The sequence below is a fragment of the Odontesthes bonariensis genome, chromosome 22 (assembly GCF_027942865.1).
Source record: "Odontesthes bonariensis isolate fOdoBon6 chromosome 22, fOdoBon6.hap1, whole genome shotgun sequence".
Lineage (NCBI taxonomy): Eukaryota > Metazoa > Chordata > Actinopteri > Atheriniformes > Atherinopsidae > Odontesthes > Odontesthes bonariensis.
In genome coordinates this window covers 4141542-4165393 of record NC_134527.1, presented here as the reverse complement: position 1 = coordinate 4165393, position 23852 = coordinate 4141542, and the positions used below count along the sequence as shown (strand labels likewise).

At 42.4% G+C, this 23852-nt stretch overlaps 1 protein-coding gene across 2 annotated transcripts in view; it reads left to right on the top strand.

Annotated features, from left to right (window-relative positions):
• Positions 1-1841: 1841 nt before the first annotated feature.
• Positions 1842-23852, top strand: part of vldlr (very low density lipoprotein receptor) — a 44887-nt gene continuing 22876 nt past the window's right edge. Inside the window, exons 1-8 of one of the 2 annotated variants that reach the window (XM_075455342.1) lie at positions 1842-2358; positions 9074-9193; positions 11369-11491; positions 17498-17620; positions 19536-19744; positions 21768-21930; positions 22093-22215; positions 23138-23260. In XM_075455342.1, coding sequence (XP_075311457.1) covers positions 2286-2358; positions 9074-9193; positions 11369-11491; positions 17498-17620; positions 19536-19744; positions 21768-21930; positions 22093-22215; positions 23138-23260 — 1057 coding nt within the window. In that variant the 5' untranslated portion in view covers positions 1842-2285. The remainder of the gene's footprint in view (positions 2359-9073; positions 9194-11368; positions 11492-17497; positions 17621-19535; positions 19745-21767; positions 21931-22092; positions 22216-23137; positions 23261-23852) is intronic. The other variant, XM_075455343.1, reaches the window with a different exon arrangement.

Below are 23852 nucleotides of genomic sequence, written 5' to 3'. Positions count from 1 at the left end.
TGAAGAGACATTCGGCGGAGCCGTTCAGTGTCTTTGTCTTGTTCGGATAACGTTGTTATTGTTTGATTTTAGGAAAATTTCATGTCTTGTTTTGACTCTTCACTTTCAAATGATTTTCTTTTGTCACAGAAGACATTTGTGGTTGTACTGTGGGTCTTTCTGGTCATTTTATGTAGATGTTCTGCAGTTCTGTGAGGTTCTGTTGTCCCCGTGTGATCTCTTTATGTTCCCTTAAAAATCAACGAGTGTCTTTTCTGTCATTTTATGCAACTTGGGTGTGATTTTTGTCTGTTGTTGTGCCTCTGTGAGGCCATGTTTTCTAATTTCAGACAGTTTTTGAGCCTTCCGGATTGTTTTTTTTAAGCTTTTTAGGATATTTTGTGTTTATCTGAAGTAGCTTGGTGTGCCTTTGTGGTTGTTTTGCATCTTTTAACAGAGCTCTGTTATCTTCCAAGGAATATTACTACATATCATGGGTTTGTATGAGGGGTCCCTTTGGCTTTAACCCCTAGACCTGTTCCTGGTAGGCCCCTATAGAAATGCAAAGGAGTGTTAATAAGTTAAATCAAACTGGAACGTAGTGAAAAATGTTCGCACCTGGCAGTTTATCTTCTTAAAAACACTTAATGTTTTGTGCAAGACAAAAACTGATTAGTAATGTCCAGGGGCGAGGCTAGGGTATTTTTAGTGGTGCCAAGGCACCACCGTGAGATAGCTCGGCACCCCCTGGCTCAGCACATTTTAAAAATATTATATTATGCAAAAACTTTTTTTTTTTTCAAGGATGCATTATATTAGTGACCATTTTATTTATTTTCTAGCATTTGTTTGTGTTTTAACTCTTTACTCCCAAAATAAATGTTGAGTTATCTTCAATATTTGTCTCAGGTTCTCTGTTATCCCTGTCGAGCCCACAGTCTTTTGAAATGAAGAGGTCAAAATTTAATGTTGTAGGGGAAAACACTACTCAAAGCAAAACTAATACGGCTCCAAAATTTATAAATGTACTAGTTCGCTAGCCTGGGAATTCCCATGCTGCTTTGCGCGCGATTTCATTCACACTGCAAAGGCAGCCTGGAAACCACCGCCCTTATTTTTGCCTGAGTTAGGGAACCAATCACAGAACGGGTGGGGGGGGGGGCAGAAAGACGATGACGACGTCTATGGGCGACACCGAAGCTTGTAGAGTGTTAATCCAACATGGCAGCGGACACAACGTTACCGTTTGATGCAGCCTTAGAAAGTGTTTTAAGTAGCTTAGAACGGAAGTTTACTTTTAAAAAAGAGCAAAGCGTCTTCTTCTTCCTCGTCGAATTTCTGTCGCTCTACACATGTCAACTGGTATGAGTGATACAATTGGCTATGAATCGCGCGCAAAGCAGCATGGGAAGAACCAGAAATCATTTGATAGACATTCGTAGCGCCCAATAAACGGCTCTAGGCATTCGTAAACCACGCCTCAAATACGAGAAAATGCACACCTAGTTCCCAGACCACCATCTCATCGAGATGTGGACGCGTCAGCCAGGCTACTAGTTCGCCTCTATTGGTGAGAAATAATGTGAGCACTGGGGGCTGGGCCCCCCTAAAGGCCAGATCCTAAAATCGCCCCTGCTGGGAACATAATGAAAAATGTTCGCACCTGGCAGTTTATCTTCTTAAAAACACTTAATGTTTCGTGCAAGACAAAAACTGATTAGTAATGTCAATTTTCAGTGATATTTTCTGTGATTTGTCCTGTTTTAATGTTAAAAAAAAAGTATTTCATTGCGTTTTGTTACGGGTAACAGAATGCGGGCAGTGAAGGGTTAAAGATTTGCTGTAGACGCACTGAAGGAGGAAAAAAAAAAACTCGACACAGCTGTGACGGACACACCGTGTGTGGCACCATTAACTTAATCGGTGACAGCTTGTTACCTACCGTCCATTTAAGAGAAATGGATCGTAGGTCGAGAGGACAGAACGGGAACCCGCACGGACAGCACGGCGCGTGACTGTAGGACGCGACAAAAGGGGCGCGTGGTCTGCGCGGTGTGTCAGCCTTCAATTATTTTCCTCCGCTCTTCACTGGACGCAGCCTTCGGGCCACTTCGGTCTATGCCGTTCCGCTCGGTTCTGCTCGGGTTGTGTGTGTGTGTTGTAGCGAATGCCCGAGTGAGTGAGTGAGTGAACCAACCGGCGAAAAATCAAAGACCCCAAACGGGCCAGCGCGAGCCAGAAAGGCAAAACCGTCAGTTGGGCAGCTCGAGCGCTTCAGCTAGCAGCCGCACGTTCCACTACCAGCGATGGTCACGTCCACACCGGGGTTCCTTCTGCTGCCGATGCTAATATGTCTCCAGCTCTGCATTAACGTCCACGGTAAGTGTCGAAACTAGTCCGTATACATGTAAATCTCTCTTTTCCCCCCGTTTGTTTGTCTTGTTCGTGTGTTGGGAGGACGGTAAACGGGGGGTTGGTTAGCTAACGTTAACCGGGCTGTACACCTGTCTTTGGCTGCACCTTGAAGGAACGACCGTGTTTGGCTGCACCTTGAAGGAACGACCGTGTTTGGCTGCACCTTGGGCTAGTCTGCCTTGCGCTTCTGCTTTATTTTAGCAGAAGCTAAATTATTATTATATATATTATTTTAATTAGACGCCTGGAATTACGTCTTTGTGGGATTATTTTTTTTTTTTTAAATTTTCTATTTGTGGGCAACAAATCACCATACTTGTATTTTGGTTTAGCTTCGGCTTTTTAATTCAATGTCTTGGAACATGGAGGAGGAGAGGCCCCTTTGGTTTGAGTTGCCTGTCCATAACGTTGCAGCAACTGCTAGTTGCTGATCATTTTACTAATTAGCCCTGCTGTCATTTAATTGCACCCTAAAGAAAAAGGAGAGGGGGTAGGGGGGGGTTAAAAGAATAGAAATCTCTGCTTGTTCAATTGTGTTGCGTCAGTGCCTTGTTCTGCTTTCTCATTTACTTCCACTGTGGGATTCTCCTCATCGCCACCCCCAGCAAAGGCTGCTAATTTATTTATTTATTCCTGAAGTGAAAGCCGGCGGAGGGAGAGACATGGCTGGCAGGCAGGGAGGGAGGAACGGGAGAGGATTAAACTGTGGATTAAAACTTAGAAAATGAATTACTTCGCAGTAGTTGAGAGACTGACAACAGAGGAGAGAGCAAAGGCCAATTACCGAGCACAGGGGATCCAAATGAAGGCCTAATTATGAGCTGAGTGGCCAGGTTGAAGTCACACTTGGCAGCTGGTTTACACAAACTTGTATTTTATCAGCTAAGAATAGTTGTACAATTCCAGCTAATAGTTTCAAAGTTTCTGAGCCTATGAAATCATTGTTTTTATATGTATAATCTGGAAATTGAATTATAATAATTGTTTTTTTCAGCATCACATCCTTCTTACTGTTTCAGAAGATAAAGCATTTGAATCCAAATGCTTAGATTTGGAGTCAAACTTTGCCTTAAAGCTTTCTGAATCCTTACAGTCTTAAATAGAAATTTCTCAAATTGACACCTTTTTTCTTTTCTAGGTTTTTCAGTGACTGAAATGTGCGGGACTGATTGGTTGGAAATGTGGGTCAGGGCTAGTTGTAGCATTTCTGACCCCATTTTAGATGCATTTGAGACGGAGGTTAATTTGTAAATGCGTTGGCTAACTTCAGCTCGTTTGCTGGCAGGATCGGCTGTGAAACGGCTCGTGGAAGCAGGTCGATCCTGATCGCACAGAGCTCAGTCTTCCGACTCTGGTCTATGGGGGGGAAGCGGGGAATAAAAAGCGGTGCTTGTAATGTGCACACACTCTGGATGGTGTACTCCCACCAGCGCCACAGCCTCTCCTTTTCTCATATCTCTTCTGCTTGAGACTATTTGAACAAAATGCCACGCAAATTAGCCAGCAACGAGAGCCGGCCTGATTAAAATGGATTGATTTTCCTTTTTCTCCTACATGGTTACTGTGATACCATGCTAGACCTAGATCCTCAGCTCTGGGAGGGGGAGCTGTGTGCTTGGTTCTTGAAGTGGGCGGTGTGGTGGACGAGTAGAGGGGGAGTGCACTGCAAGCGTTTGTTACTGGGGAAAAATTGCATTACCATGACCTCCAGTGTGACGGCATTTATATGGAACACAATGATCTACTATTTTTGGGTGGGAGACGCTTCGTTGCAGCTGTGGAGTCGGTGGTTTTAAATGGACTACTGCTTATTGTGAGACTGACGTTTAAAGCTCATACTTGGAGTTAGTGGCTGCATCGGTAATAAAGTACTGCTAAAACTTTGATCGAAACATTTGAATCCTTAAAAGGGACAGTTCACCTCTTTTGACATGAAGCTGTATGACATCCCATATCAGCAACATCATTTATGAACATCTTCTTACCCCCTGCTGCGTCCTGTGAGCAGAGTTCCAGCCTCGTTTTGGTGTTGACGAAAGTAGTCCGGCTAGTTGGCTGGGGTTTAAAAAATAAAGCGTTTTGCTTTTCAAAACAATATGCGTTCAAAAGAGTAATACATTTGTGTCACAAAATTTTTCTCCTGGAGAAAGTCAGGCCTCACAATCGCTTGGCCCTATTTTCTCTCCCTTCATATCGCTGCCGACAGCCGCGCCTGTTACGGTGTTTGCTGCTCGGTCTGCACAGCAGGCAGTGATACGAAGGGAGAGAAAATGGTGCCAAGAGATTTGTGAGGTCTGACTTTTTCCTGGAGAACGATTTTGTGATGCAAATGTATTACTCTTTTGAACGCATATTGTTTTGAGAAGCAAGACGCTTTATTTTTAAACCCCAGCCAACTAGCCGGAACTACTTTCGTCAACACCAAAACGAGGCTGGAACTCGGCTCAGTTGCAGCAGGGGGTAAGTCAAATTTAATAAATTATATTGCTAGTATGGGATGTCATACAGCTTCATGTCAAGAGGTGAACTATCCCTTTAATACTAATGTTGATATGATGGGTTGGGAAAAGCTTTTGGCTTATGAAGCCATATGAAGCTACAGTAATGGTGCTGCTGCCTCTAGCGCCCCATCATCCTTGTGTCATTTAGTCAAGTATTTTATAATTTATACACAAAGAAGCAAAAGTATTAAATAATTGTGTAGCAGGAGCAGCAGGCTTTCTGCTAACTTTTCCAAGTGGGGTTGATAAACCCCTCTTTCTGTGGCAGAGGACTAGACTAGAGCATTCAGACTTTTAAGTGTCAGCCAGAAATTGAGTCTGACACTGCAGGGAAAGGGGAATTGGCTCACACAGGTTTGTATACTCGAGGCTGCCACTGAATTCTGTCGTAGTGCTGATTTGATCAAAGTGCAGGCAGCGCAGTTTTTCAAGACAGCAAGTCGATGGGTTTTCTGTGCAGACGCCAGAGTTGTAGCCCAAGGAGATGCGCTCAAACAGAAGCAAAACATTGGAATATGTCACTTCCTGTGACTGGAGTTCATTGATTGTGTTGCTTGACAGTCTTTGAAATGTTCTGCATTTGCATCCTTTTAAAGAAACTTTCAGTTTTGAGTACAACGTTGATGTTTTACCTTTTGCTGCAGCTCTCTGATGCCTCTCTGGTTCACAAGGTGACTTTGTTTTAGATTAAAACACAACCAAACAGTCGCTGTGCCTGAGGCTCCTCGTATGATCTCTACAGCGCTGTCAGCATAAAGTGTACGTCAGCAGAAGGTCAGGCCGATGCAGGGACTACTTCTCTTTGGGGAGCTGCAGCTCAGGATCAACTTCGGCCACATGTTGGAGCGTCCTCATGAAAGACGCTGCATCTATCGGTTTGTGAATGTGGCATATAGCGTTAAAGCTACATAGCTATAAAAGTACAGTCCAGTTAGCATTTCTGTGTGTTTGCTTCTGCAGCTTTATGTGACTCTTTGCAGTCAGAACAAAAAAAAAACTTAGAGAAAGCAGGTGCCTTATCAGCAGGCCGATGTTTGCATGTCACTTATGTGTGCCGGGGAACTTGTTTACAGAGAAAGGTGCCAGAAAAGCATTGTAACTTTAAAGGGATAGTTCGCCTCTTTTGACATGAAGCTGTATGATATCCCATACTAGCAACATCGTTTATGAACATTTTCCGTCCTGTGAGCAGAGTTCCAGCCTCGTTTTGGTGTTGAAGGTAGTCCGGCTAGTTGGCTGGGGTTTAAAAAAATAAAGCGTTTTGCTTCTCAAAACAATATGCGTTCAACAGAGTAATACATTTGCATCACAAAATGGTTCTCCAGGAAAAAGTCAGACCTCACAATCGCTTGGCACTATTTTCTCTCCCTTCGTATCACTGCCTGCTGTGCAGACCGAGCAGCAAACACCATAACAGGCACGGCAGCAGGCAGTGATACGAAGGGAGAGAAAATAGTGCCAAGCGATTGTGAGGTCTGACTTTTTCCTGGAGAACTATTTTGTAATGCAAATGTATTACTCTTTTGAACGCATATTGTTTTGAGAAGCAAAACGAGGCTGGAGCTCGGCTCACAGGACGCAGCAGGGGGTAAGAAGATGTTCATAAATGATGTTGCTAACATGGGATGTCATACAGCTTCATGTCAAAAGAGGCGAACTATCCCTTTAATACTAACATTGTAACTGAGATGCTGCACATCTGTCGGGCAGCGTCCTCACGGGGCTCCGAATATTGCAGTTGTGTATTCAGTGAGAACATTTCCTGCTTGAGCTTCGATGTCTGAGTTTACAAACAGATGTGACCGAACACACCTGAGAAACCTCAACAGTTTGACCACTTGTGCAATCAGATGAATAACGGTTTTATTTTTTATCATTTTCCAGGATAAGAGACGCTCGTGTGCGTTTTCAGAATGAAGTCACTGAATTGGTTAAAGCTGAGAGGATACATGTGAGCACAGACTACAGTACTCTGTAGGTGTGGCTGTTTTTAAAGAAATGAAATGTTGTTTTACAAAATCTTAAACCCTTTTCTCTCCTGCAGGGTTTAACGCAGAGATGCACAGTTTGCTTGGCTGGGTGATTGGAATTGTTTTCAGCTTGATGAGCAATAACTGGTGACCGGCAGATCCGGATCAGGCTCAGAATCTTTTCGTTTCTGCCAAGTTGATGCATCCTTCTCAGAAATGGAAAGCCAAACACTTCCTTTTCTTTTTTTCCCTTGTTGACATTTAACACGACCTTTTCTTTCATATCAGTCAGGTAAAAACTGAGCCGTTATGCAACAAATGTTTGAGGTGACAAACTTACTCGTATGCTTGAAGCAGCTGAACATGCTCAGTTTGCTGGAAGCTAACCAGTACAAATCAGCTAAATTTAAAGTTCTTATGGTTCTGAAGTCTGCTGTAATTCCTTTCAGTTTTATTTGTACAAACCTCTTTCCAGTAACCTGCACAACTTAATTTTTAGACTTCAGGTGACAGTTTTGAGTTATTTAGTTTGTGTTTGAGTGTATATAAAGAGTTTTCAGATGGATGAGAATCGGTTCTGGTGCCAACTCGCCCTTATATGTCCACGTCAGTTTTGCTCAGACTACCCAATCTTGCTCTTTGGAGGTGCAACATTTTATCTCAGCACCTTTTTACAAGTTCCAACTTGAACAGACTGAAATGAGCCTCTGAGTTTCCCGACACAACCACTATGTTCTTTTTCCAGGAAGTATTTCCATCTTATCAGAGGTGGCGGTTATTAACTCCCACCTCCTTTTCCCTCAATTGAAACGGCTCTTAAAGTAAATCAGGACGCATCTCGTGGTCGGTCTGTACTTTTGGCTGATTTTTGGTGTACAGTGTAATCCTATTTACTTGATGCCCCCGTCTGTCTCCGTTTATCAGCCAGAATCTCATTATTGTTAATGAAGTCTAACATAACCATGAGGCCTTGACGCTTGTATAATCCTCCACCAGTAAAACTTTGTCCTGTTGTATTGGTAAGAACTGCAGATTTTTACAGAATATTACCTTCAACTCGGAGAAGAATGAAGAGGCTGCAAAGTTTCTGAGTGAGGGAGAAATGTTGTTTAGGAAAGATGTTTAAAATGAGTCCCGACAGGTCTGGATGGAGACTTTAAGTAACTTTTTTTTTTGTCTTTGCAGTTAAAAGCTCACTGGATCGTTCAATACATTCCTCAGTGGTGGTAGTAGTAATGTATGTATTCTGTAACACAATTGGTGTTGACTTGAAGCCTCAATATCGGGTGTAGCTAAAACTAAAGATCCTCCCCTGCCAGTCTCCTGTTTAGCATCTTTGTCGACAGCTGTATGTAAAATGCAAGTACAAACCGTACTACTTGCATTTGAATAACCTTTAAACGGACTTTCCTCTTTAAATGGGAGAATTGTGAAGAATCTATCCAAAGCAGAGTCTCATCGGTTGATTCACAGAGCCCAAGTCGTGTTGCTGCTTTAATAAAAGGCCCAAAAGCTCTTCAGGTTCAAATATAAGCAGGGTGTTTTTCTAAAGGAGCTCCTGCTCCACTTTAAAAAGGTTTCCTTTGTGTATTATATGACCGAGCACAGTTTTTAGAGGCTTCTACCATCCTGACAAAGTGTCAATTCTTTAAAAATGTTAAATTTTAGTTGGAGTAGTTGACCTTTCCAGGGATGCTGTGATTTATCTGGATAAATCATAGATCTGTGTTTGCTCCACTTACCCACCTGGACCAGTCCAGACTAAAGCGAGCCTCAAGGTCGGGCTGTTATTTTAAGAACTTTATTTTATTTCTCATCTCCAGCAACAAACTGTGCTGCAGGAACGACCTTCAACTTCAGAGTTTGGAAAGCCAGTTTTTTTTGTGTTGAAGGTGAAATTAATTGAGCCGTTTGGCAGCCGTGTCACTTGAGGTTTTTGTTAATGGGTTGCATGCTTTGAAATTTAATGTTATTTAAATCTTGCAGGAATAGCAGACCAAAGTGAATTTCTCTTGGGTTAAACATCCATGTTTAATCTGTTAGTGAGACTATCTGGACGTGTTGAATAACTATTCTGTCTAAAGACGCCCGCTGACGTTCCAGCGCTGCAGGGAGCCCTGCTGGACTAAACCAAAAGCAGCTGGCTCTTTGAATCCTGAATAATGTCCTCATGCTCAGCGGGGTTTGTGCGTGTGTTTATCTCTTTAGGTACCAAGACAGAATGTGAAGCCAATCAGTTCCAGTGTGGAAACGGCCGCTGCATCCCGTCCGTGTGGCAGTGCGATGGAGACGAAGACTGCAGCGACGGCAGTGACGAGAACTCATGTGGTAAGAGAAAGAAGCAACGTTTTCTGTCTGATTCGGAAGGTAAATGCTGAATAAAGTTGGCTTTACTTTAACGTAATCGGTCTCTATGCTAAAACGGGTCTCCTGCCTCACCAATGTGTGTTGGCATCGTCTCCAACAGAATAGAAACTCCATCTTTTTCACCTCGGATATCCTAAATCGACTAAAGACGACAGTCGGTGGATTCTATATTCAATTAATTTTAATTTATATAGCTCCAAATACAACAAATCATCTAAAGGCACTTAAATAATAAAGTTCAATTCATTGTAATCATATATAACTCATACCCTTGATCAATTGGTCCATACTCTTATTCAGTTGAGCTCTTTTATTTCCAGAAACGTATAAAAACATGTCCTTGAGGCGCTGTGACATTTTACTCCACTACAGCAACAACGCATTTTCTTTTTCCTAGATAAAACACATGCTTAGCTGGAAATGAGAGTGCAGGTGGCGTTGGCTTTCGTATAGTTTGAATAAAAGCTGAGCCTTGTAGCCACGGCGACCCGTGTCAAATACCATCCACGCCTCGAAACTGAAATGATTTGCAAATGTTGTACATCATAGCAGAAATGTGTAGAATCTCCCCCTGGAAAAAAGGTGAATGATTTATTCATTCTTAAGAGCTCTTGATGTAGACGTTTGAACCTGGGAAGGCGGTAATCCCTGAATAAACAGATTACCCATCAAGCTAACTATTGACCCAAAGATTGGCGTATCCTGGGAAACCGTCAGATTTATTCATCTGAGACGGCTGTAACTGTTTGTTAAAGGGAAGATGTTGAACCCGGCGAATGTGAAGGAACTGCTCGAGCACTTTGATGGTATCTTTCTTACTCCTTCACCGCACTTGGCCCCGTGATGAATATTTATGCAACTGATTATTAATGTGGAATACCCACCCAGTGGATGAAGAACCACATGTTTAGGATCAGCCTGACTCACTCGGAATAAGAGGTTTATGAGAATTGGTTTCTTTTGTTGGTTAACAAGTGTTTCTTTAGACTTTTGCCAATATTCCTGCAAAAAAGGACACAAATTAACTCCAGATTAGTGACAGTAAGCTGCACTGAATGATTAAACTTGTGCCGTATTCAGACTTGATGGAATAATTGAAACGTATTACGGCTTTAATTCGGCTGCTTCTTCGTGTTAATGCAGAGAAACCACCACCAGCTTTCCCACAATCCCTTGGGACGCAGCGACCTGGTGATTGGAAGTTGGCACATGGAGCAGAGCTAAATATGGACGCAATTGTGTGGGTGTGTCCGATACTTTCATCTATCTGGGTCATTTGATAGGAGAGGGAGGGAAGGAGCTGCAGACAGAATGTGTGCTGAGGTGACATCCCATTTCCTTTCAGTTTATTTTAAAGGAGATGAAATGGACTTGAGCCACACTGGCAAACGCACCGGTTACTGAGGACTCAGTGGAGTTGAAGAATGGACTCTCAGCCGGTGCATTCAGCTGTGTCTTTACCTGGTGACCCGGCCAGCTCCGTCTCCTACACTTTCCCGGCCGCTGTAATTGCACATATTGCCAGAAACTGCACCCTTGGATGGGTTTGGTGATTGGGATCGGTCCCCAAACGGGGGAATTGCTGAACCACACGGAGAGCTGTGACCTCAGCCACTCGGTCTGAGTGTGCTTTAAAGTTCTGCTCTAACTTGTATGCTAAGAACTTTGTCTCAGGATGCCCTCTCCTGCCTCTCACACATCCTGAATATTCAGCTTTCTGCACCACTTAGTCGGCTGTCCGGGCTCTCTGATGTGCCGTCAGTTGCTTCTCAGCCACATTTGTATTCTGCTCAAACTGTGGAAAAGAGTATAAAAGGGCTTAATAGTTATCTGTGAATATTGACTGGTACTCTGAATCATTTTGAAAAGTGTTTATCTGAATAAATGAACAAAGTAATGGTGTGAAAGCTTCTTTCCATCTTCAGTCTGTATTTGTGTAATAAAAAGTTCCATAAAGCTGTCAGATCTCCAGAAGATGGTGTTTGAATGCAGAAATGGTCAGAATTTTAACCTTTCATGCTAACTGCAGACCTGTTATCAGGCGGTTACCAGCTCTAAAGTCGGTGTCTTCTCATGGGTTTGGCCTTTAAAGTAAGCAAACTGTTTAATGAGGCCTTCTCTTCTCTCCCACAACAGTCAGAAAGACCTGTGCAGAGTTGGACTTTGTGTGTCGCAATGGCCAGTGTGTCCCGAAGCGGTGGCATTGCGATGGGGAACCGGACTGCGAGGATGGGTCAGACGAGAGCTTGGAAATCTGCCGTGAGTATCCTTCCCTCTGTGCTGGAGCCCACGTTTAACACGTTCCTGTTTTCTGTGAACATTTTGTAACGACACCTCACGTCGGTTCAGTTGTAGCAGCTTGAAACTTGAATAAGATTCGTCCCAGTAGATGTATTGTGAGAAGGAAGGTTTGTTGGGGCTCCTGCATGCAGTTGCATTTCCTTGGGCTGTTCTGACCTGTGAGTTCAGATTTTATCCAGCTATTAATTCCCAGGGTGGCCGCAGGTCCTTAAAGTGTTAAATTGTCTTAAATTCAGATTGCATGGGTCTTAAATACTTGTATTTTTCTTTTTGCTCTAAAGGAACAGTTGTTTTTTTTAAATATATTTACTTGATTTTTATAAGCATTTGTTCATGGGACTTAAATGTTCTGAAAATATTGTAATAAATTAGGACGGTGACATTTTTGTGATCTTTTCGCATGACACACAGTTAGTCGCTGTTCTTAAACTCAACCATCATTTTACCATACTGTCAGTGTGTTTACTTGGTATTTCCATTGTACGTTTGGGCTTAAATTTCATTTAGAAGTGGTATTAAAGTCTTCAATTTAACTTGTTTATACCTGTATTCCTAAAGCAGGGCTTCAGACTAAGCTTTCCTCACTAGTAGCACCGGTTATCCATGAAACTTTCAATTAGGAGCACAACACGAGATGGAGGAGCACTGCTTACATTGACATTGTTTTTTTTTTTCCCTCCATCTTGAATGGATCTCTGTAGATGATCAAAGATTATCAGTATTACTGATAGATGTTTTGCAGTTGATGCTCTGACATACAGAAGTGTCAGACTGTGCTCCCCCCCCCCCTCATCTCAGCAAACTACATATTAAGTTGGTAAATAATGGCTCTTCCTTCACTCTGCAGCTGAATACTGTTATTTTGCTGACGGATTCTGCAGTTTATCCGTCCCTGGATGGTTTTTAATGTTGTTGCTGTGCTTTAATGTTTGGTTTTCAGTGGGTTGGTCTGAACAGAAAACGCAGCATCTGTCTTTGCAGCAGTGTTTCATGTCAGTTGTTGGTCTTTTAGTCTTTCAATCCTTTCTGTTATCAGAATTGTTGTGCTGTAGTGTCATGCATAAAATGCTTGCAAACATGCTTTATTTGTCCTTTTCACTCCTGGATTCCTGCCTAAAGACTTTAAACAAATGCAGGTAAATTTAGCTTAAATATTCAAACACATTTTGACATTGTTCCAGGTAATTGGGTGGCTTTGTAAACTACAGTTTACATGATGAAATGAAAGATGAGTGGTTTGCAGTTGGCTCTCAGCAGCTTCAGTTTTAGTCATTTTGTCTCTGCGAGCCTCAAACAACTCGGGAGGGAAACCAGAGTAATTTACATTTGTTGCTGGAACAGTTATACACGGGTCGGCTGCTGCTGGTCTTCATAAACTGCTCTGAAGAATTGGGTTCGCTGAAAATTTAGCACATTAAACAGGGAGCCATGAACCAGTTGTAAGGCACACTAATGGGTGAAGCTGGGGCTCGTGCTGTATACATGTGTTCCTAATGTGGTTGGCTCTTAATTACTGTCAACACTGCTGGTTTTTTCTGCTTCTTCATTACAAAGATGAAGCAACTTAAAACGGTTATCCATCCTGTTCATAATCGCAGCTGAAAACCAGACTCTCACACAGAAGTCGTCGTCCTTTATAAGCTATCGGTGGTAGAGACGGTGTCGGAAGCCTCCTGGTTTACTTGGGCTGCTTGTTTAGGATAACCAGATTGTGCTGGAAGTGACTGAAAACTTGGAGGTGTGGTAGTATTAAATAAATGGGCATTTTGTTAGTCGCCATTACGACAATTCTTAAAGGAGAAGTTCAGTTATTTTAAACCTGGACCTTATTTCTGGCATAAAATACCTTCATCTACTCACCGATAACAGTTTGAAAGTCAGCGTCCTTCAGAAGATAATTAGATCACTGGAGATCCGCATCTCTCCATAGATTTTAAGACTTTTATCCTAATACCCAGTAGTATGATTACATTGCGTCATTTTGCAATCATACTACTGGGTATAGGATAAGTCTTCAATATATGGTGACGCTTATCTTTTATCTTCGATTTTATTGCTTTCACTGTTTTGTTTTTTTATTTATTACCTGCTGTAAAGCACTTTGGTACATCATAATGGTTTGTAAAGGGCTGTATAAATAAAATACATTTACATATAACGTTATTTAGAGGCTGTATGGTCTCTGCCCTGTTCTCTCCCGTTATATGGATATACACCGATCTCCAGTGATCTAAATATCTTCTGAAGGACGCAGACTTTCACCAAACTGTTATCGGTGAGTGGATGAACGTATTTTATGCCAGGTTTAAAATAACCGAACGTCTCCTCTAACGATGATCACAGGACTTTTACCAAATGGTTCTCGGACAGAACTGAAGGCGGCAGCTGTTTTTTGTTAAGTGCTGCGTGCCTTTCAGGTAAAGATGCTGATTATAAAGGAGACATGGACTCGTCCACGCCTCATTTCTCAGTGTTTGCAGCTTTATTTGCTGGAGCAGCAGAGGGTACGTGATGGGCTCGTGCTCCAGCTCTCTGAGTTCTCACAAAGCTGTCTTTGGTCTTTTTTTGCTGCAGGATGTCGACACAGCACGATCATTAAACCGTACACGAGTAAAATCTTTACCTCGGGTCGAGGCCGAGTTTTCTCCACTCGGCTCCGTAGTTAAAATCTGCAGAAGTTCAGTGGAACGCGTCAAACTTTCTGAGCTTTTGCTGCCGCTGGGACGATTTACTCCTTTCACTCTTCCGCTGACATTTGGCGTTTTCCACTAGATGCGCTGACATGAACACAGCAAGGAGCCCAGTCTGCTGTTCTCTACATGCACTGAAGAAGCAGAGATTTGTCACGTGCTGCTTCCTGCGAGCTTTACAGCAGTCTCCCTCCCTCCCCCCGCTGCATTTCCATCCCAGAGAGCCCGTCTGAAACAAAGCCTCCACCTGTGACATGCTTGTGTGAGCGGCAACTGCGGCAAAAGACACGAGCAGATCTGCTGTTGGTGAGCCAGGCGTCTGGCTTGAGTGGGAGTCCTTAAAAGATGTTCCCAAGACTCAAACGGCTGAAATTGCAGCAGCTGGAGGATTCTTTCTCTAGTTTCAGTCTTGTGGAGGAAAATTCCACTAATACACACGTTTTCCTTTTAGTCAGTCACTCTAAAGAAATGGAAAAATGCTTTATTCATCCCCAATGGGGAAATTCAAATTGGTCAAGTAGCTCAAAAAATTATTTTAAATGATTGTATATTAACAACATAATACATTTTCTAATAAAAATACTACTAACTAATAACTAGAAAGAGCTGTTCCTGCACAACGGCAGTGAGAATGCTTAGGAGCTGAATGTGGATAGCTGACCTTGCTGAAAATAGTTCAATTTTAGCTGTAAAAACGGTTGCCAAGGTATTGGTTGAAGGAATTTGTTTTTTTGTGTACTACCAAACTTAACATTGGAGTTAGTCAGAGAATTTGAGAGGTTGATCTCAGTTCAAGGCTCATAGCTGAGATTCTGTAAATGTGAGCTCTTTAGTAGTTACATTGGCTGAAAGAGGACAAATTATCCTACATTTTAAGGTATAATTTGTTTCTGTAAGTTAAACTGTATGAAAGAGGAATTTGTTTGGAAAAAACAAATTTGAATCTTATCAGCACGCACTGTGTGCTCCATTTAAAAAAAAAAAAAAAAAAAAAATCAAGGAGCAAAATGTTCATGTTTTTGAAACCGTCATATTTCAAAATTGGCTGAAGATTTGAAAAAGCTGAAACGATTGGTAATAGCTGAATGTCTTGTGACTCATTTAAAGTTTGGTGTCTCTAGCTGAAAGCATGCAGAAGTAGTTTGAAAGAGGAAGATGATTTGGAAGAGCTGAAAGCAGTTTATATTCATTTGAATATCTTAAGTGTAAAAGTTAAACACCAAAAATGGTAGCAGGAATCTGCTGAAAGTATGCACAAGTAGTTGGGTGCCAAACTGGCAGAATAATCATAAAAATTGTGAGAATGCCTTAAAGTATTCTCACAATGAATGGCTAAATAAAGAGAAAAAACTGCGTATGCCTCTTCAGTGTCACCCAGGACCTTGAGTACGAAACAGTCTGAATTTTGTGCTCTGAAGTAACCTTGTGGCGTTCCCACAGATCGGCTGGAAATGAGCTGTGATTATGTTCAGCTGCCTTTTGTAGCACTTTAACAGTAAGCGTGGGGAAGCTGCAGCTCGGATAATGGACTGTAAAAAAGTTTGAAGTGTCCCTGAGCAGCATACTGAACCGGATTGCTAACGGTGTGCTGCTCTGAATAAAGTCTCCTGTGATCCAGTGCAGAATATAAATAAGTGCTGTTCAGCTCCTCCACACTGATTAACAGTCATTTATCCAAATAAATCCCCTGGTTTTTAACGACGTGACACTCAGATGAACAGATTACAGCTTTGTCACATTCGAGCAGAAAATCTTTCCCCTCACTTTACTCCATTTATGAGTTTCAGCAGGAGAGAAGTCGCCCGCTGAAAGCTCGGCTCGGTCCTGCTGCGTCTTTAATTCTGTTTTCCACTTCAGACATGGCAACAGTCCCACATGGGGCTGTGCGTGTGCAGTTTAAATGTTAAATGTGTCGGTCATCTGAAGGTCTCAAACCCGCTGTGTGTGTGGCATAGCTCAGCTACTCCAGCCGTTATGTCACTGTGCTGTTTGAGCAGCTGTTACCTTTGACTCAGCAGCAGGGCGTGGAGTTGTGATTACACTTAAACACTCGACTGTCTTTAACATTTCTGAGTAGGTTGGCACTTTTCTTTCGTCAGGCTTGAGGCAACTTGGTGACCTTTTTATGGAGACTGTTGGTGACGGATACTGTAAGGACTTAATTCCTGGTTCCACGCTAAAAGCAACCTTTTTTGGTTGTGTTCCTGGAAGAGATTTGCAGGCTTCAATTTGATTTTTGTCTCCCAGAAAGTCCTCTGGACTCCAAACTAGACTAGAGGAAAAAGTCCCAGATGTGCAACAATGTGGCCAGAGCGACACTGAAGTCTAAACTCTTACTTGCTGTAAACCTGTTTGTGTTTTATTAGGGCTGGGCACATTAACTCGTTATTAACGCAGATAAATATTTTATTGCGCATTAACGCAGTTTTTTTTTAATTCTTTTTTTTTTTGGGGGTCTTTTGTGCCTTTTTGTCTTTAAATAGATGGGAAAGTTCAGAGACAGGAAGCAAGGGGCAGAGAGGGGAACAACATGCAGCACATGGCCATTTTATTTTGTAAAAGTCTGTTGCTGTCTGCTGCGGAACAGGAAAAGAAAGTAATCAGCGGATCCACCAAACCTGGAGAAGGGTACGGAACTTTAACTCGGCCATTTTCATTTTAAAGTTCTTCCAGACGGCGGAGTGGACAGAACCAAAGTCATCTGTAAACACTGCCAAGTTGAATTGTCTTCTCAGCGTAGTAGTTCCAGTCTAAAATATCACTTAAAGGCAAAACACACAACTGATAGCAGCAAGTCATTCAAGGAAACAGACAGTGGAGCGAGGCTTCTACATAAAAACTACAGAAAGATGCTGATGTTAAAAGTGTGTTTGCTCCCATATGAAAAGTGCCATAACATTTGTTGTGCACATTTAAAATAAAGCAAAATGCTAAAAGCTATACACTACTTTTGGATTCTGCGTACACATGCAATTAATCGTGATTAGAAATCACGTGATTAATTAGATTAAACATTTTAATCGTTGTCCAGCCCTTTTTTTTTATTTTTTTTTTATATATATATATATATATAAAATTCCACTGAAATCATGTTTAATTACTGAACCAGCATAAACACAAAGACTGTTCATGGCTCCAGCTCGACTTCCAAAAGAAGAATTTCAAATTCCAGAAACCAATTTGTTTTCATCTTGTGATCCTAAAGGAAAATGGCCTCCTGTTTGACATGTTGCTTCACAACGCTGACCACGAGTTTCTGTCGGTGCTTCTTTAGACATGAGGACGTGTCGTGTGAACGAGTTCAGCTGCGGAGTGGGCACCACCCAGTGCATCCCCATCTTCTGGAAATGTGACGGCGAGAAGGACTGCGACAACGGCGAGGACGAGGTCACCTGCGGTAGGTGGAAGCTGCCACAGCTTTAATTTTGTTCTTCACAGTACAAGACATGGTTGAACCCTTCGACTCGGCCATTCCCTGATTCTCATGTAAGTCTCGCAGAAACTGAATTTCCAACTTTCTTAGGTTGTTCACCATGAAATTAAAGGGTTTTATTTCCTGGGAGATGACTGCATCGATTCCATGTTGCACTTGCTGCCATCAAGGACTACAGTTTCTCTATTTTGACTGAACAGTGTACTATTACACATATGTAATGTGTATTTGTCAGAGTGAATTCATGCATCAGTCACTTGTTCAGCGTAAACTGCTGCTAAATCGCATTGAAAGTTATTTATTGGTGTTTTTAAATGGTTTGTATTACAAGTTTTAACCAATCATCAGTTAAAGATGGCATTAGATTTCTGTAGGCAAGTTTATTTGTACAGCACAATTCAACAAGGTGCTTTACAGATGCATAAAAAGCATGATTTCAATTTTAAATAAGAACAATAGATAAAATCAGGAGTTCAAATGTGATTAAGATTTGGAGCTTTATTCAGATGCAGCTGAAAACAGGTGCGTCTTCAGCCTGGACTTAAACACACTGAGTGTTTCAGCTGATCTGAGGCTTTCTGGGAGTTTATTCCAGACATGTGGAGCATAGAAGCTGAATGCAGCTCCTCCATGTCTGGTTCTGACTCTGGGAACTGATAGAAGACCGGATCCAGATGAGCTGAGGGGTCTGGAAGGTTCATACTGGGTCAGGAGGTCACTGATGCATTCTGGTCCTGGACCATTCAGAGCTTTATAGAGCTGCATCAGAACTTTAAAGTCTATAGGATGTATAACTCGCATTAATAACAGACTTGATGATTTAGACACGGTAGTTTCTGACCGGCTTTAATGTCATCTTTGGAAAATGTTCATCAGAAAAAACTGGATCTCAGATCAAGGAAAATGCTGCTTGGATTTAATGGGGAAAAAAGACTTCCTGACATGTAGTGATGCATTCGTTTCTGCACTGACCTTTAAGCTGAGCTGCCAAAGAAGCATTAAGTCAAAAGCCACTCTTGTCTTCTGCCGGTTGCATCCTCCCACTCAAGCTCGCCAACGGTGTTCAGGGATTTGTTCCAGAGATGACGAGAACCCGCAGCTTGATCATCACGAAAAGCTGAAATTCATGAAATTTGTCCAACTCTAGGGTGGAGATGTACATTTTGGGTAGTTGTTTATATAGAGCTGGATGTGGTGTTGAAAGTACTACTGAGCCTCTACGGCTCCTTAAAGTCCAAAAATCCAGTGTTCGGTCTTTGACTGCTGGGATTTGTTCTAATTTTAGCTATAAAAGCCATTAGTGAGTGTTAACCAATGATGGCGATTGGTGTTAAAGATCATCCACATGGTTTAAAAATGGCTGCCATCACAGCTTTGGGCATTTTTTTTTTGTAGTTTTTAGGTCGAAACCACTCATGTTGACTTGTTGGTGGGCAGTCATCATACATCCCTAAAATATCCTTGTCCAAATGGTAGTAATTTCCCTTCATTTGACTTAATGAAAGATGACTCCGAGCCATAATTCCTCTGCAGAGTTGGTCTCTGTTCCTGTCATCCCCAAAGCTAATTTAATCATCAGATTAGCGGTGTGTGACCTTTCAAAGCTTCAGTCGGCCATTGTTTTCACCAGACCAAACTGTGTCCAGTGGAAAGGAGGGGTTGGACCTTCGTGCTGTTGCTGCTCTACAGAAACTCGTGTTAATCTGTTCTTACTGTTCAGTCAGTTGATCAAATTGAAGGCAGTTTAGTTACTTTAATTCAAAGTGTGCCCAGAAGTTAGAACGTATGCTACAAGCAGGAATAAAATGTTGTGAACAGAATGTTTTGTGACCTTCTTGTAGCCCTCTAATCTCCCCCTCCCTGTCCGTACTCCCACCAGACAACGTGACCTGCGCCCTGAACGAGTTCACGTGCGCCAGCGGCCGCTGCATCTCCCAGAACTTTGTGTGCAACAACGAGGACGACTGTGGCGACGCGTCGGACGAGGTGGACTGTGCTCCGTCCTCCTGCGGGCCCACCGAGTTTCAGTGCGGGAACTCTTCCTGCATCCCAGCCAGCTGGGTCTGCGACGATGACGTCGACTGCCAGGTGAGAAACCTTTAAAACACCATCGTACACCAGCTGCAGAATTCCAGCCTGTTGCAGGTTGAAGTCCTCTACCTACAGGACAAATATGAGCCTGTAAACACATTTAGTTACTGGTGTTAGCTCAATTCTTTCATTGGCAGCTCAAGAACAAACTGGAGGAATCTCACATTAAAGTATTTATTGGTGGTAACCAGTACAACAGACCTCTCGCAGGAAATCCATTAGAGCCCTGATTTCCGGATATATTTTGTATTTATTTGACTTATTTCGCATAGGTTGGACTTGACCGAGTATGATTGGACATGAGTAGGTTCAACATGCTTTGTCATATTCTCTGGATCAGCCAAACGGTGTGTGAATCTTGCACCTGCTTTCCCAGGCTAATTGTTTTGTCTCACTTTGCTTGGATAAGGTCATTTATGTCTAAGAACAAAGCCAATTTTAACACTGGACTAACCACTTTTTTTAAAAATCCTGAAACAGTCCTGGTTCTGTTTTTGTTTGTAGGCTCACAGCCGCCTCTTCTAAACTACTTGTGCCTTTGATTAGTGGTTCTGTGGCTCCGTCTGTACCTCCTGATTACAGCAACGGTCTCTGCTCGTATTTAAACTTGTCACTGTAGTGAGCGTTCACATGTACACGGTTGTTCTGCACGTTAAAGTTTCAGCTTTAACCTCACCACCTCTACATTGCCCCAGATGATGGCCTCAGAACCTGGATGAGGTTAAAAGGTGCCATAAGTGGATGAAAGTGTAACCGTTTACACTTGACCCTCACACACAAACGCTAACTTTGACACTCGTAGGTTTTCACACGTGTCTGTTGGCTGTTTATCCCTGAATGATGTTAACATTCACACCCCCAGTTCCTTAAAATTCTGAGTTCAGAGGGGAGGTACTCTGGTTTCCTTTCCTGCTTTCTCACCCAGTTTGTGTGTGTGTGTTGCTGAGCAACGGTTCACACTCGCACTTGATTAATCTGCTCCCACGTGACTTTGAGATGATGAAAGTGTGAGAAACTCCTTCCTGCTGCTCGTCTTGATACTGTTCTGCACCGAACGTGTGAAGCAGCTTTACTCCCAGATCGGTGTTGCCACGACTTATTTTAGGACCAAACCCCGTTTCATTCAGCTTAAAAGCCAACATCTCAAACACGTCTTTCAATTTATCCCAAGATGAACTCTGCAGTTGATCACCTTAAGTTTTTAAGCACATTATGTAATGGATTTGTGCTCAATCTATTGGCTTTAAAAGTGGTTAACAGTTGTGAGTGTTGCCATTTATCAGTTCAACAAATGCTACACAAAGACGGGACTTTTGTGGACTTCACTTTCACTTCCTCGGCAACTTTGCCGAGAATGAATGAATCCAGGAAGTGCCGAGTTTCTCCATAGAAAGGAGTATTTGTAGGAGCTATGGACTCATTTTTCCTGCGTAAATTCCCTCCCCAATGGCCATTTAATTATGGTTTTGACATTTTTTTTAGTTGATTATTGACACTAAGGACGAATAGCCATTACAGTATTTGTCGCATAGAAGCTGAAAATGACCGACGCTGCTCCTGTCTGTGCATCTTCTGTTCTATAAGTCAGAATTGCTAATTTGTTTTATTATGCATGATGTCATCTGTTGCTAAACAAATGAATGCCACGTTCATCCATTCACTCATGCAGTTTTGGTTTATACAGGCTGCACAGTGCTTTCTTCTATGCATTCATACACCGACGGCTGCAAAGTAGTTTTCGGTGTCTTTCCCATGGCCGCTTTGATTAGTTTATTTGCACTGAGACATTAAAGTTTGTTTCTTGTACTTCTGTTTTCTCTTAAATGTGTGCTCAAGGTCCCTTGTAAAGAATTGGTGATTAATAAATTAACACAAAACTGATGTTTATTTAAAAAAAGATTCCCATCCTGATCTGCTGCCTCAAAGGCAAATGAGGAGCAGCAACTCTAAAAGGCTTGAGTAATGGGGTAAAAAAAAAAAACAGCTTTTCTTTTGTAAATGTCTCCTTTCTCTCCTAAAGGATCAGTCGGACGAGTCTCCGTCTCGCTGCGGCCGTCACCCGACGCCGCCGGCCAAATGCTCGGCCAGTGAAATGCAGTGCCGCTCCGGAGAATGCATTCACAAAAAGTGGAGGTGTGATGGAGACCACGACTGCAAAGATGGCAGTGACGAAGAAAACTGTCGTACGTACACACGGCTGCAGAACCTTTACCACATTAAAACGGCTGTTTTCCATCCAGGAATCGTGCTGAAACGCTTCTGTTTCATGCATTTCCTGATTAAATCACTGTAAAAGGTTAGGCTGCAGTTTGTTTTTTACTTATTTAATGGCGTGTCGTCTGCAGCTGCTCGTACCTGCGGGTCGGATCAGTTCAAATGCGACGATGGAAACTGCATCCCGGGCAGCAAACAGTGCAACGGCATCAGAGACTGTGCAGGTGGAGCGGATGAAGTTCACTGCAGAAACGGTACGTGAACAGCCGGCTTGCCTACTGTAAAGCAGCCATGTTGAACGGCACTTTTGGTTTGGAATATTACAAAAGAGATACTTGTAAATGAATAAATCTGAACGGGGATGAAGGCGCACGCCTTGTCTGGTGAAACTCCGCCCCCTTTTTGCTGATCTTTGAAGACCATGGCTGTGTTCGAAACCACATACTTCCATACTCATCAATCAGACAGTATGCAGAGCGTTTACCCACAATGCATTTCGCTCCTGCCCAAGCCGAAATCAGCCGGCCTGAAGCTGATTTCCCTTAAGCTCTAAACTCTGTAAACTTTAGCAACATTTGAAACATTTTCAGGCGAAAGTAGTCGTTTAGATCCCCAACGTGTTGAAAACCTGACAAAATACCGGCTGTTTACAATTTTGTTCCCACGAATTCGGCGCTACTAAAGCTAGCCGCAGTGAGCAACGCACTTCCGGTTATTTTCACAAAATAAAATACCCGTTGCCTTTTATCATAGGGAAAGCCATTACCATACAATTGGTGCTTTTGTTTTGAAAACAGGAAGTGAACCTACCCTCGTTGTAGCTAGCTTGAAACTGCCGTTTTGACAGGAAATGACAATTGGTGGCGTTGCATCTTGGGTAGTTTGAGTAGTAACCTCATGATGCATACCCAACACTTCAGAGAATCTAGTATGCATCCGGGAAAAGTCAGTATGAGTAGTAGAAGTATGTGGTTTCAAACGCAGCCCAAATTTACAAAAATTCACCTTTAATGTGAAAGATGGCTGACAATTCATGAAACTTTAAACAAGTTGGTGACTTTGCTCCTCAGAAATGACCTTTGTTTAGCTTTGTGTGCTCATCTGGCACATGGACTGAGTAAGATGTCTTCTAAGCAGCGATGGCTCTTAACATGTGAACTTTGTGTCCCTCTGCAGTGACTCAGTGCAACGGGCCAGAGAAGTTCAAGTGTCGCACCGGGGAGTGCATTGAAATGAGCAAAGTGTGCAACAAGGCCCGGGACTGTCCCGACTGGAGCGACGAACCCATCAAGGAATGCAGTGAGTCTTATTTTAAGGAATTTCAGCCAATGTTCAGGTTCAGCTGTCCAGGTTTAGAAGTGCGACTGTTGGTGTTTGACTGGACAATTCTTCCAGCAGGGAGCCAGAACAGGAAGCATGATGGATATTCATGGTTCTGTCTGTAGTCACGATAACAAATTTTGCTGGACGATAAATTGTCTCGGAAATTATTGCAATAATTTTATCTTTCTGAGAATTTTCATCTAATACAATGATAATGGTATAATAATGCAGGTACACCTTTTCAAAGAAAAATGAACTTTTATCTTTAAAGAATATTTAACACTAGAACACAATAAATGAACAAACAGCATTCGTTGAAATGCTGGATTTTGGACGATGCTAAAGGTTAGCATCTCTTTGGCAATGAAGCTAACCACACTGTCTGAGTGTAATCTGTTTCTCACTGTCCTGTTTGTGCTTGGTTTGTCGACTAAACGCCCCAGTGTCTGTGCTCTGTCGGGAAGAGGAAGCCTGTTTTGTTTTTTGTGTTGTCTCCCCCCCAACTGGGAAAACTGCAGCGGCTGCACATGTTTGTGTTGCCGCTTTTAATTGCGACTTTTCCAACAAA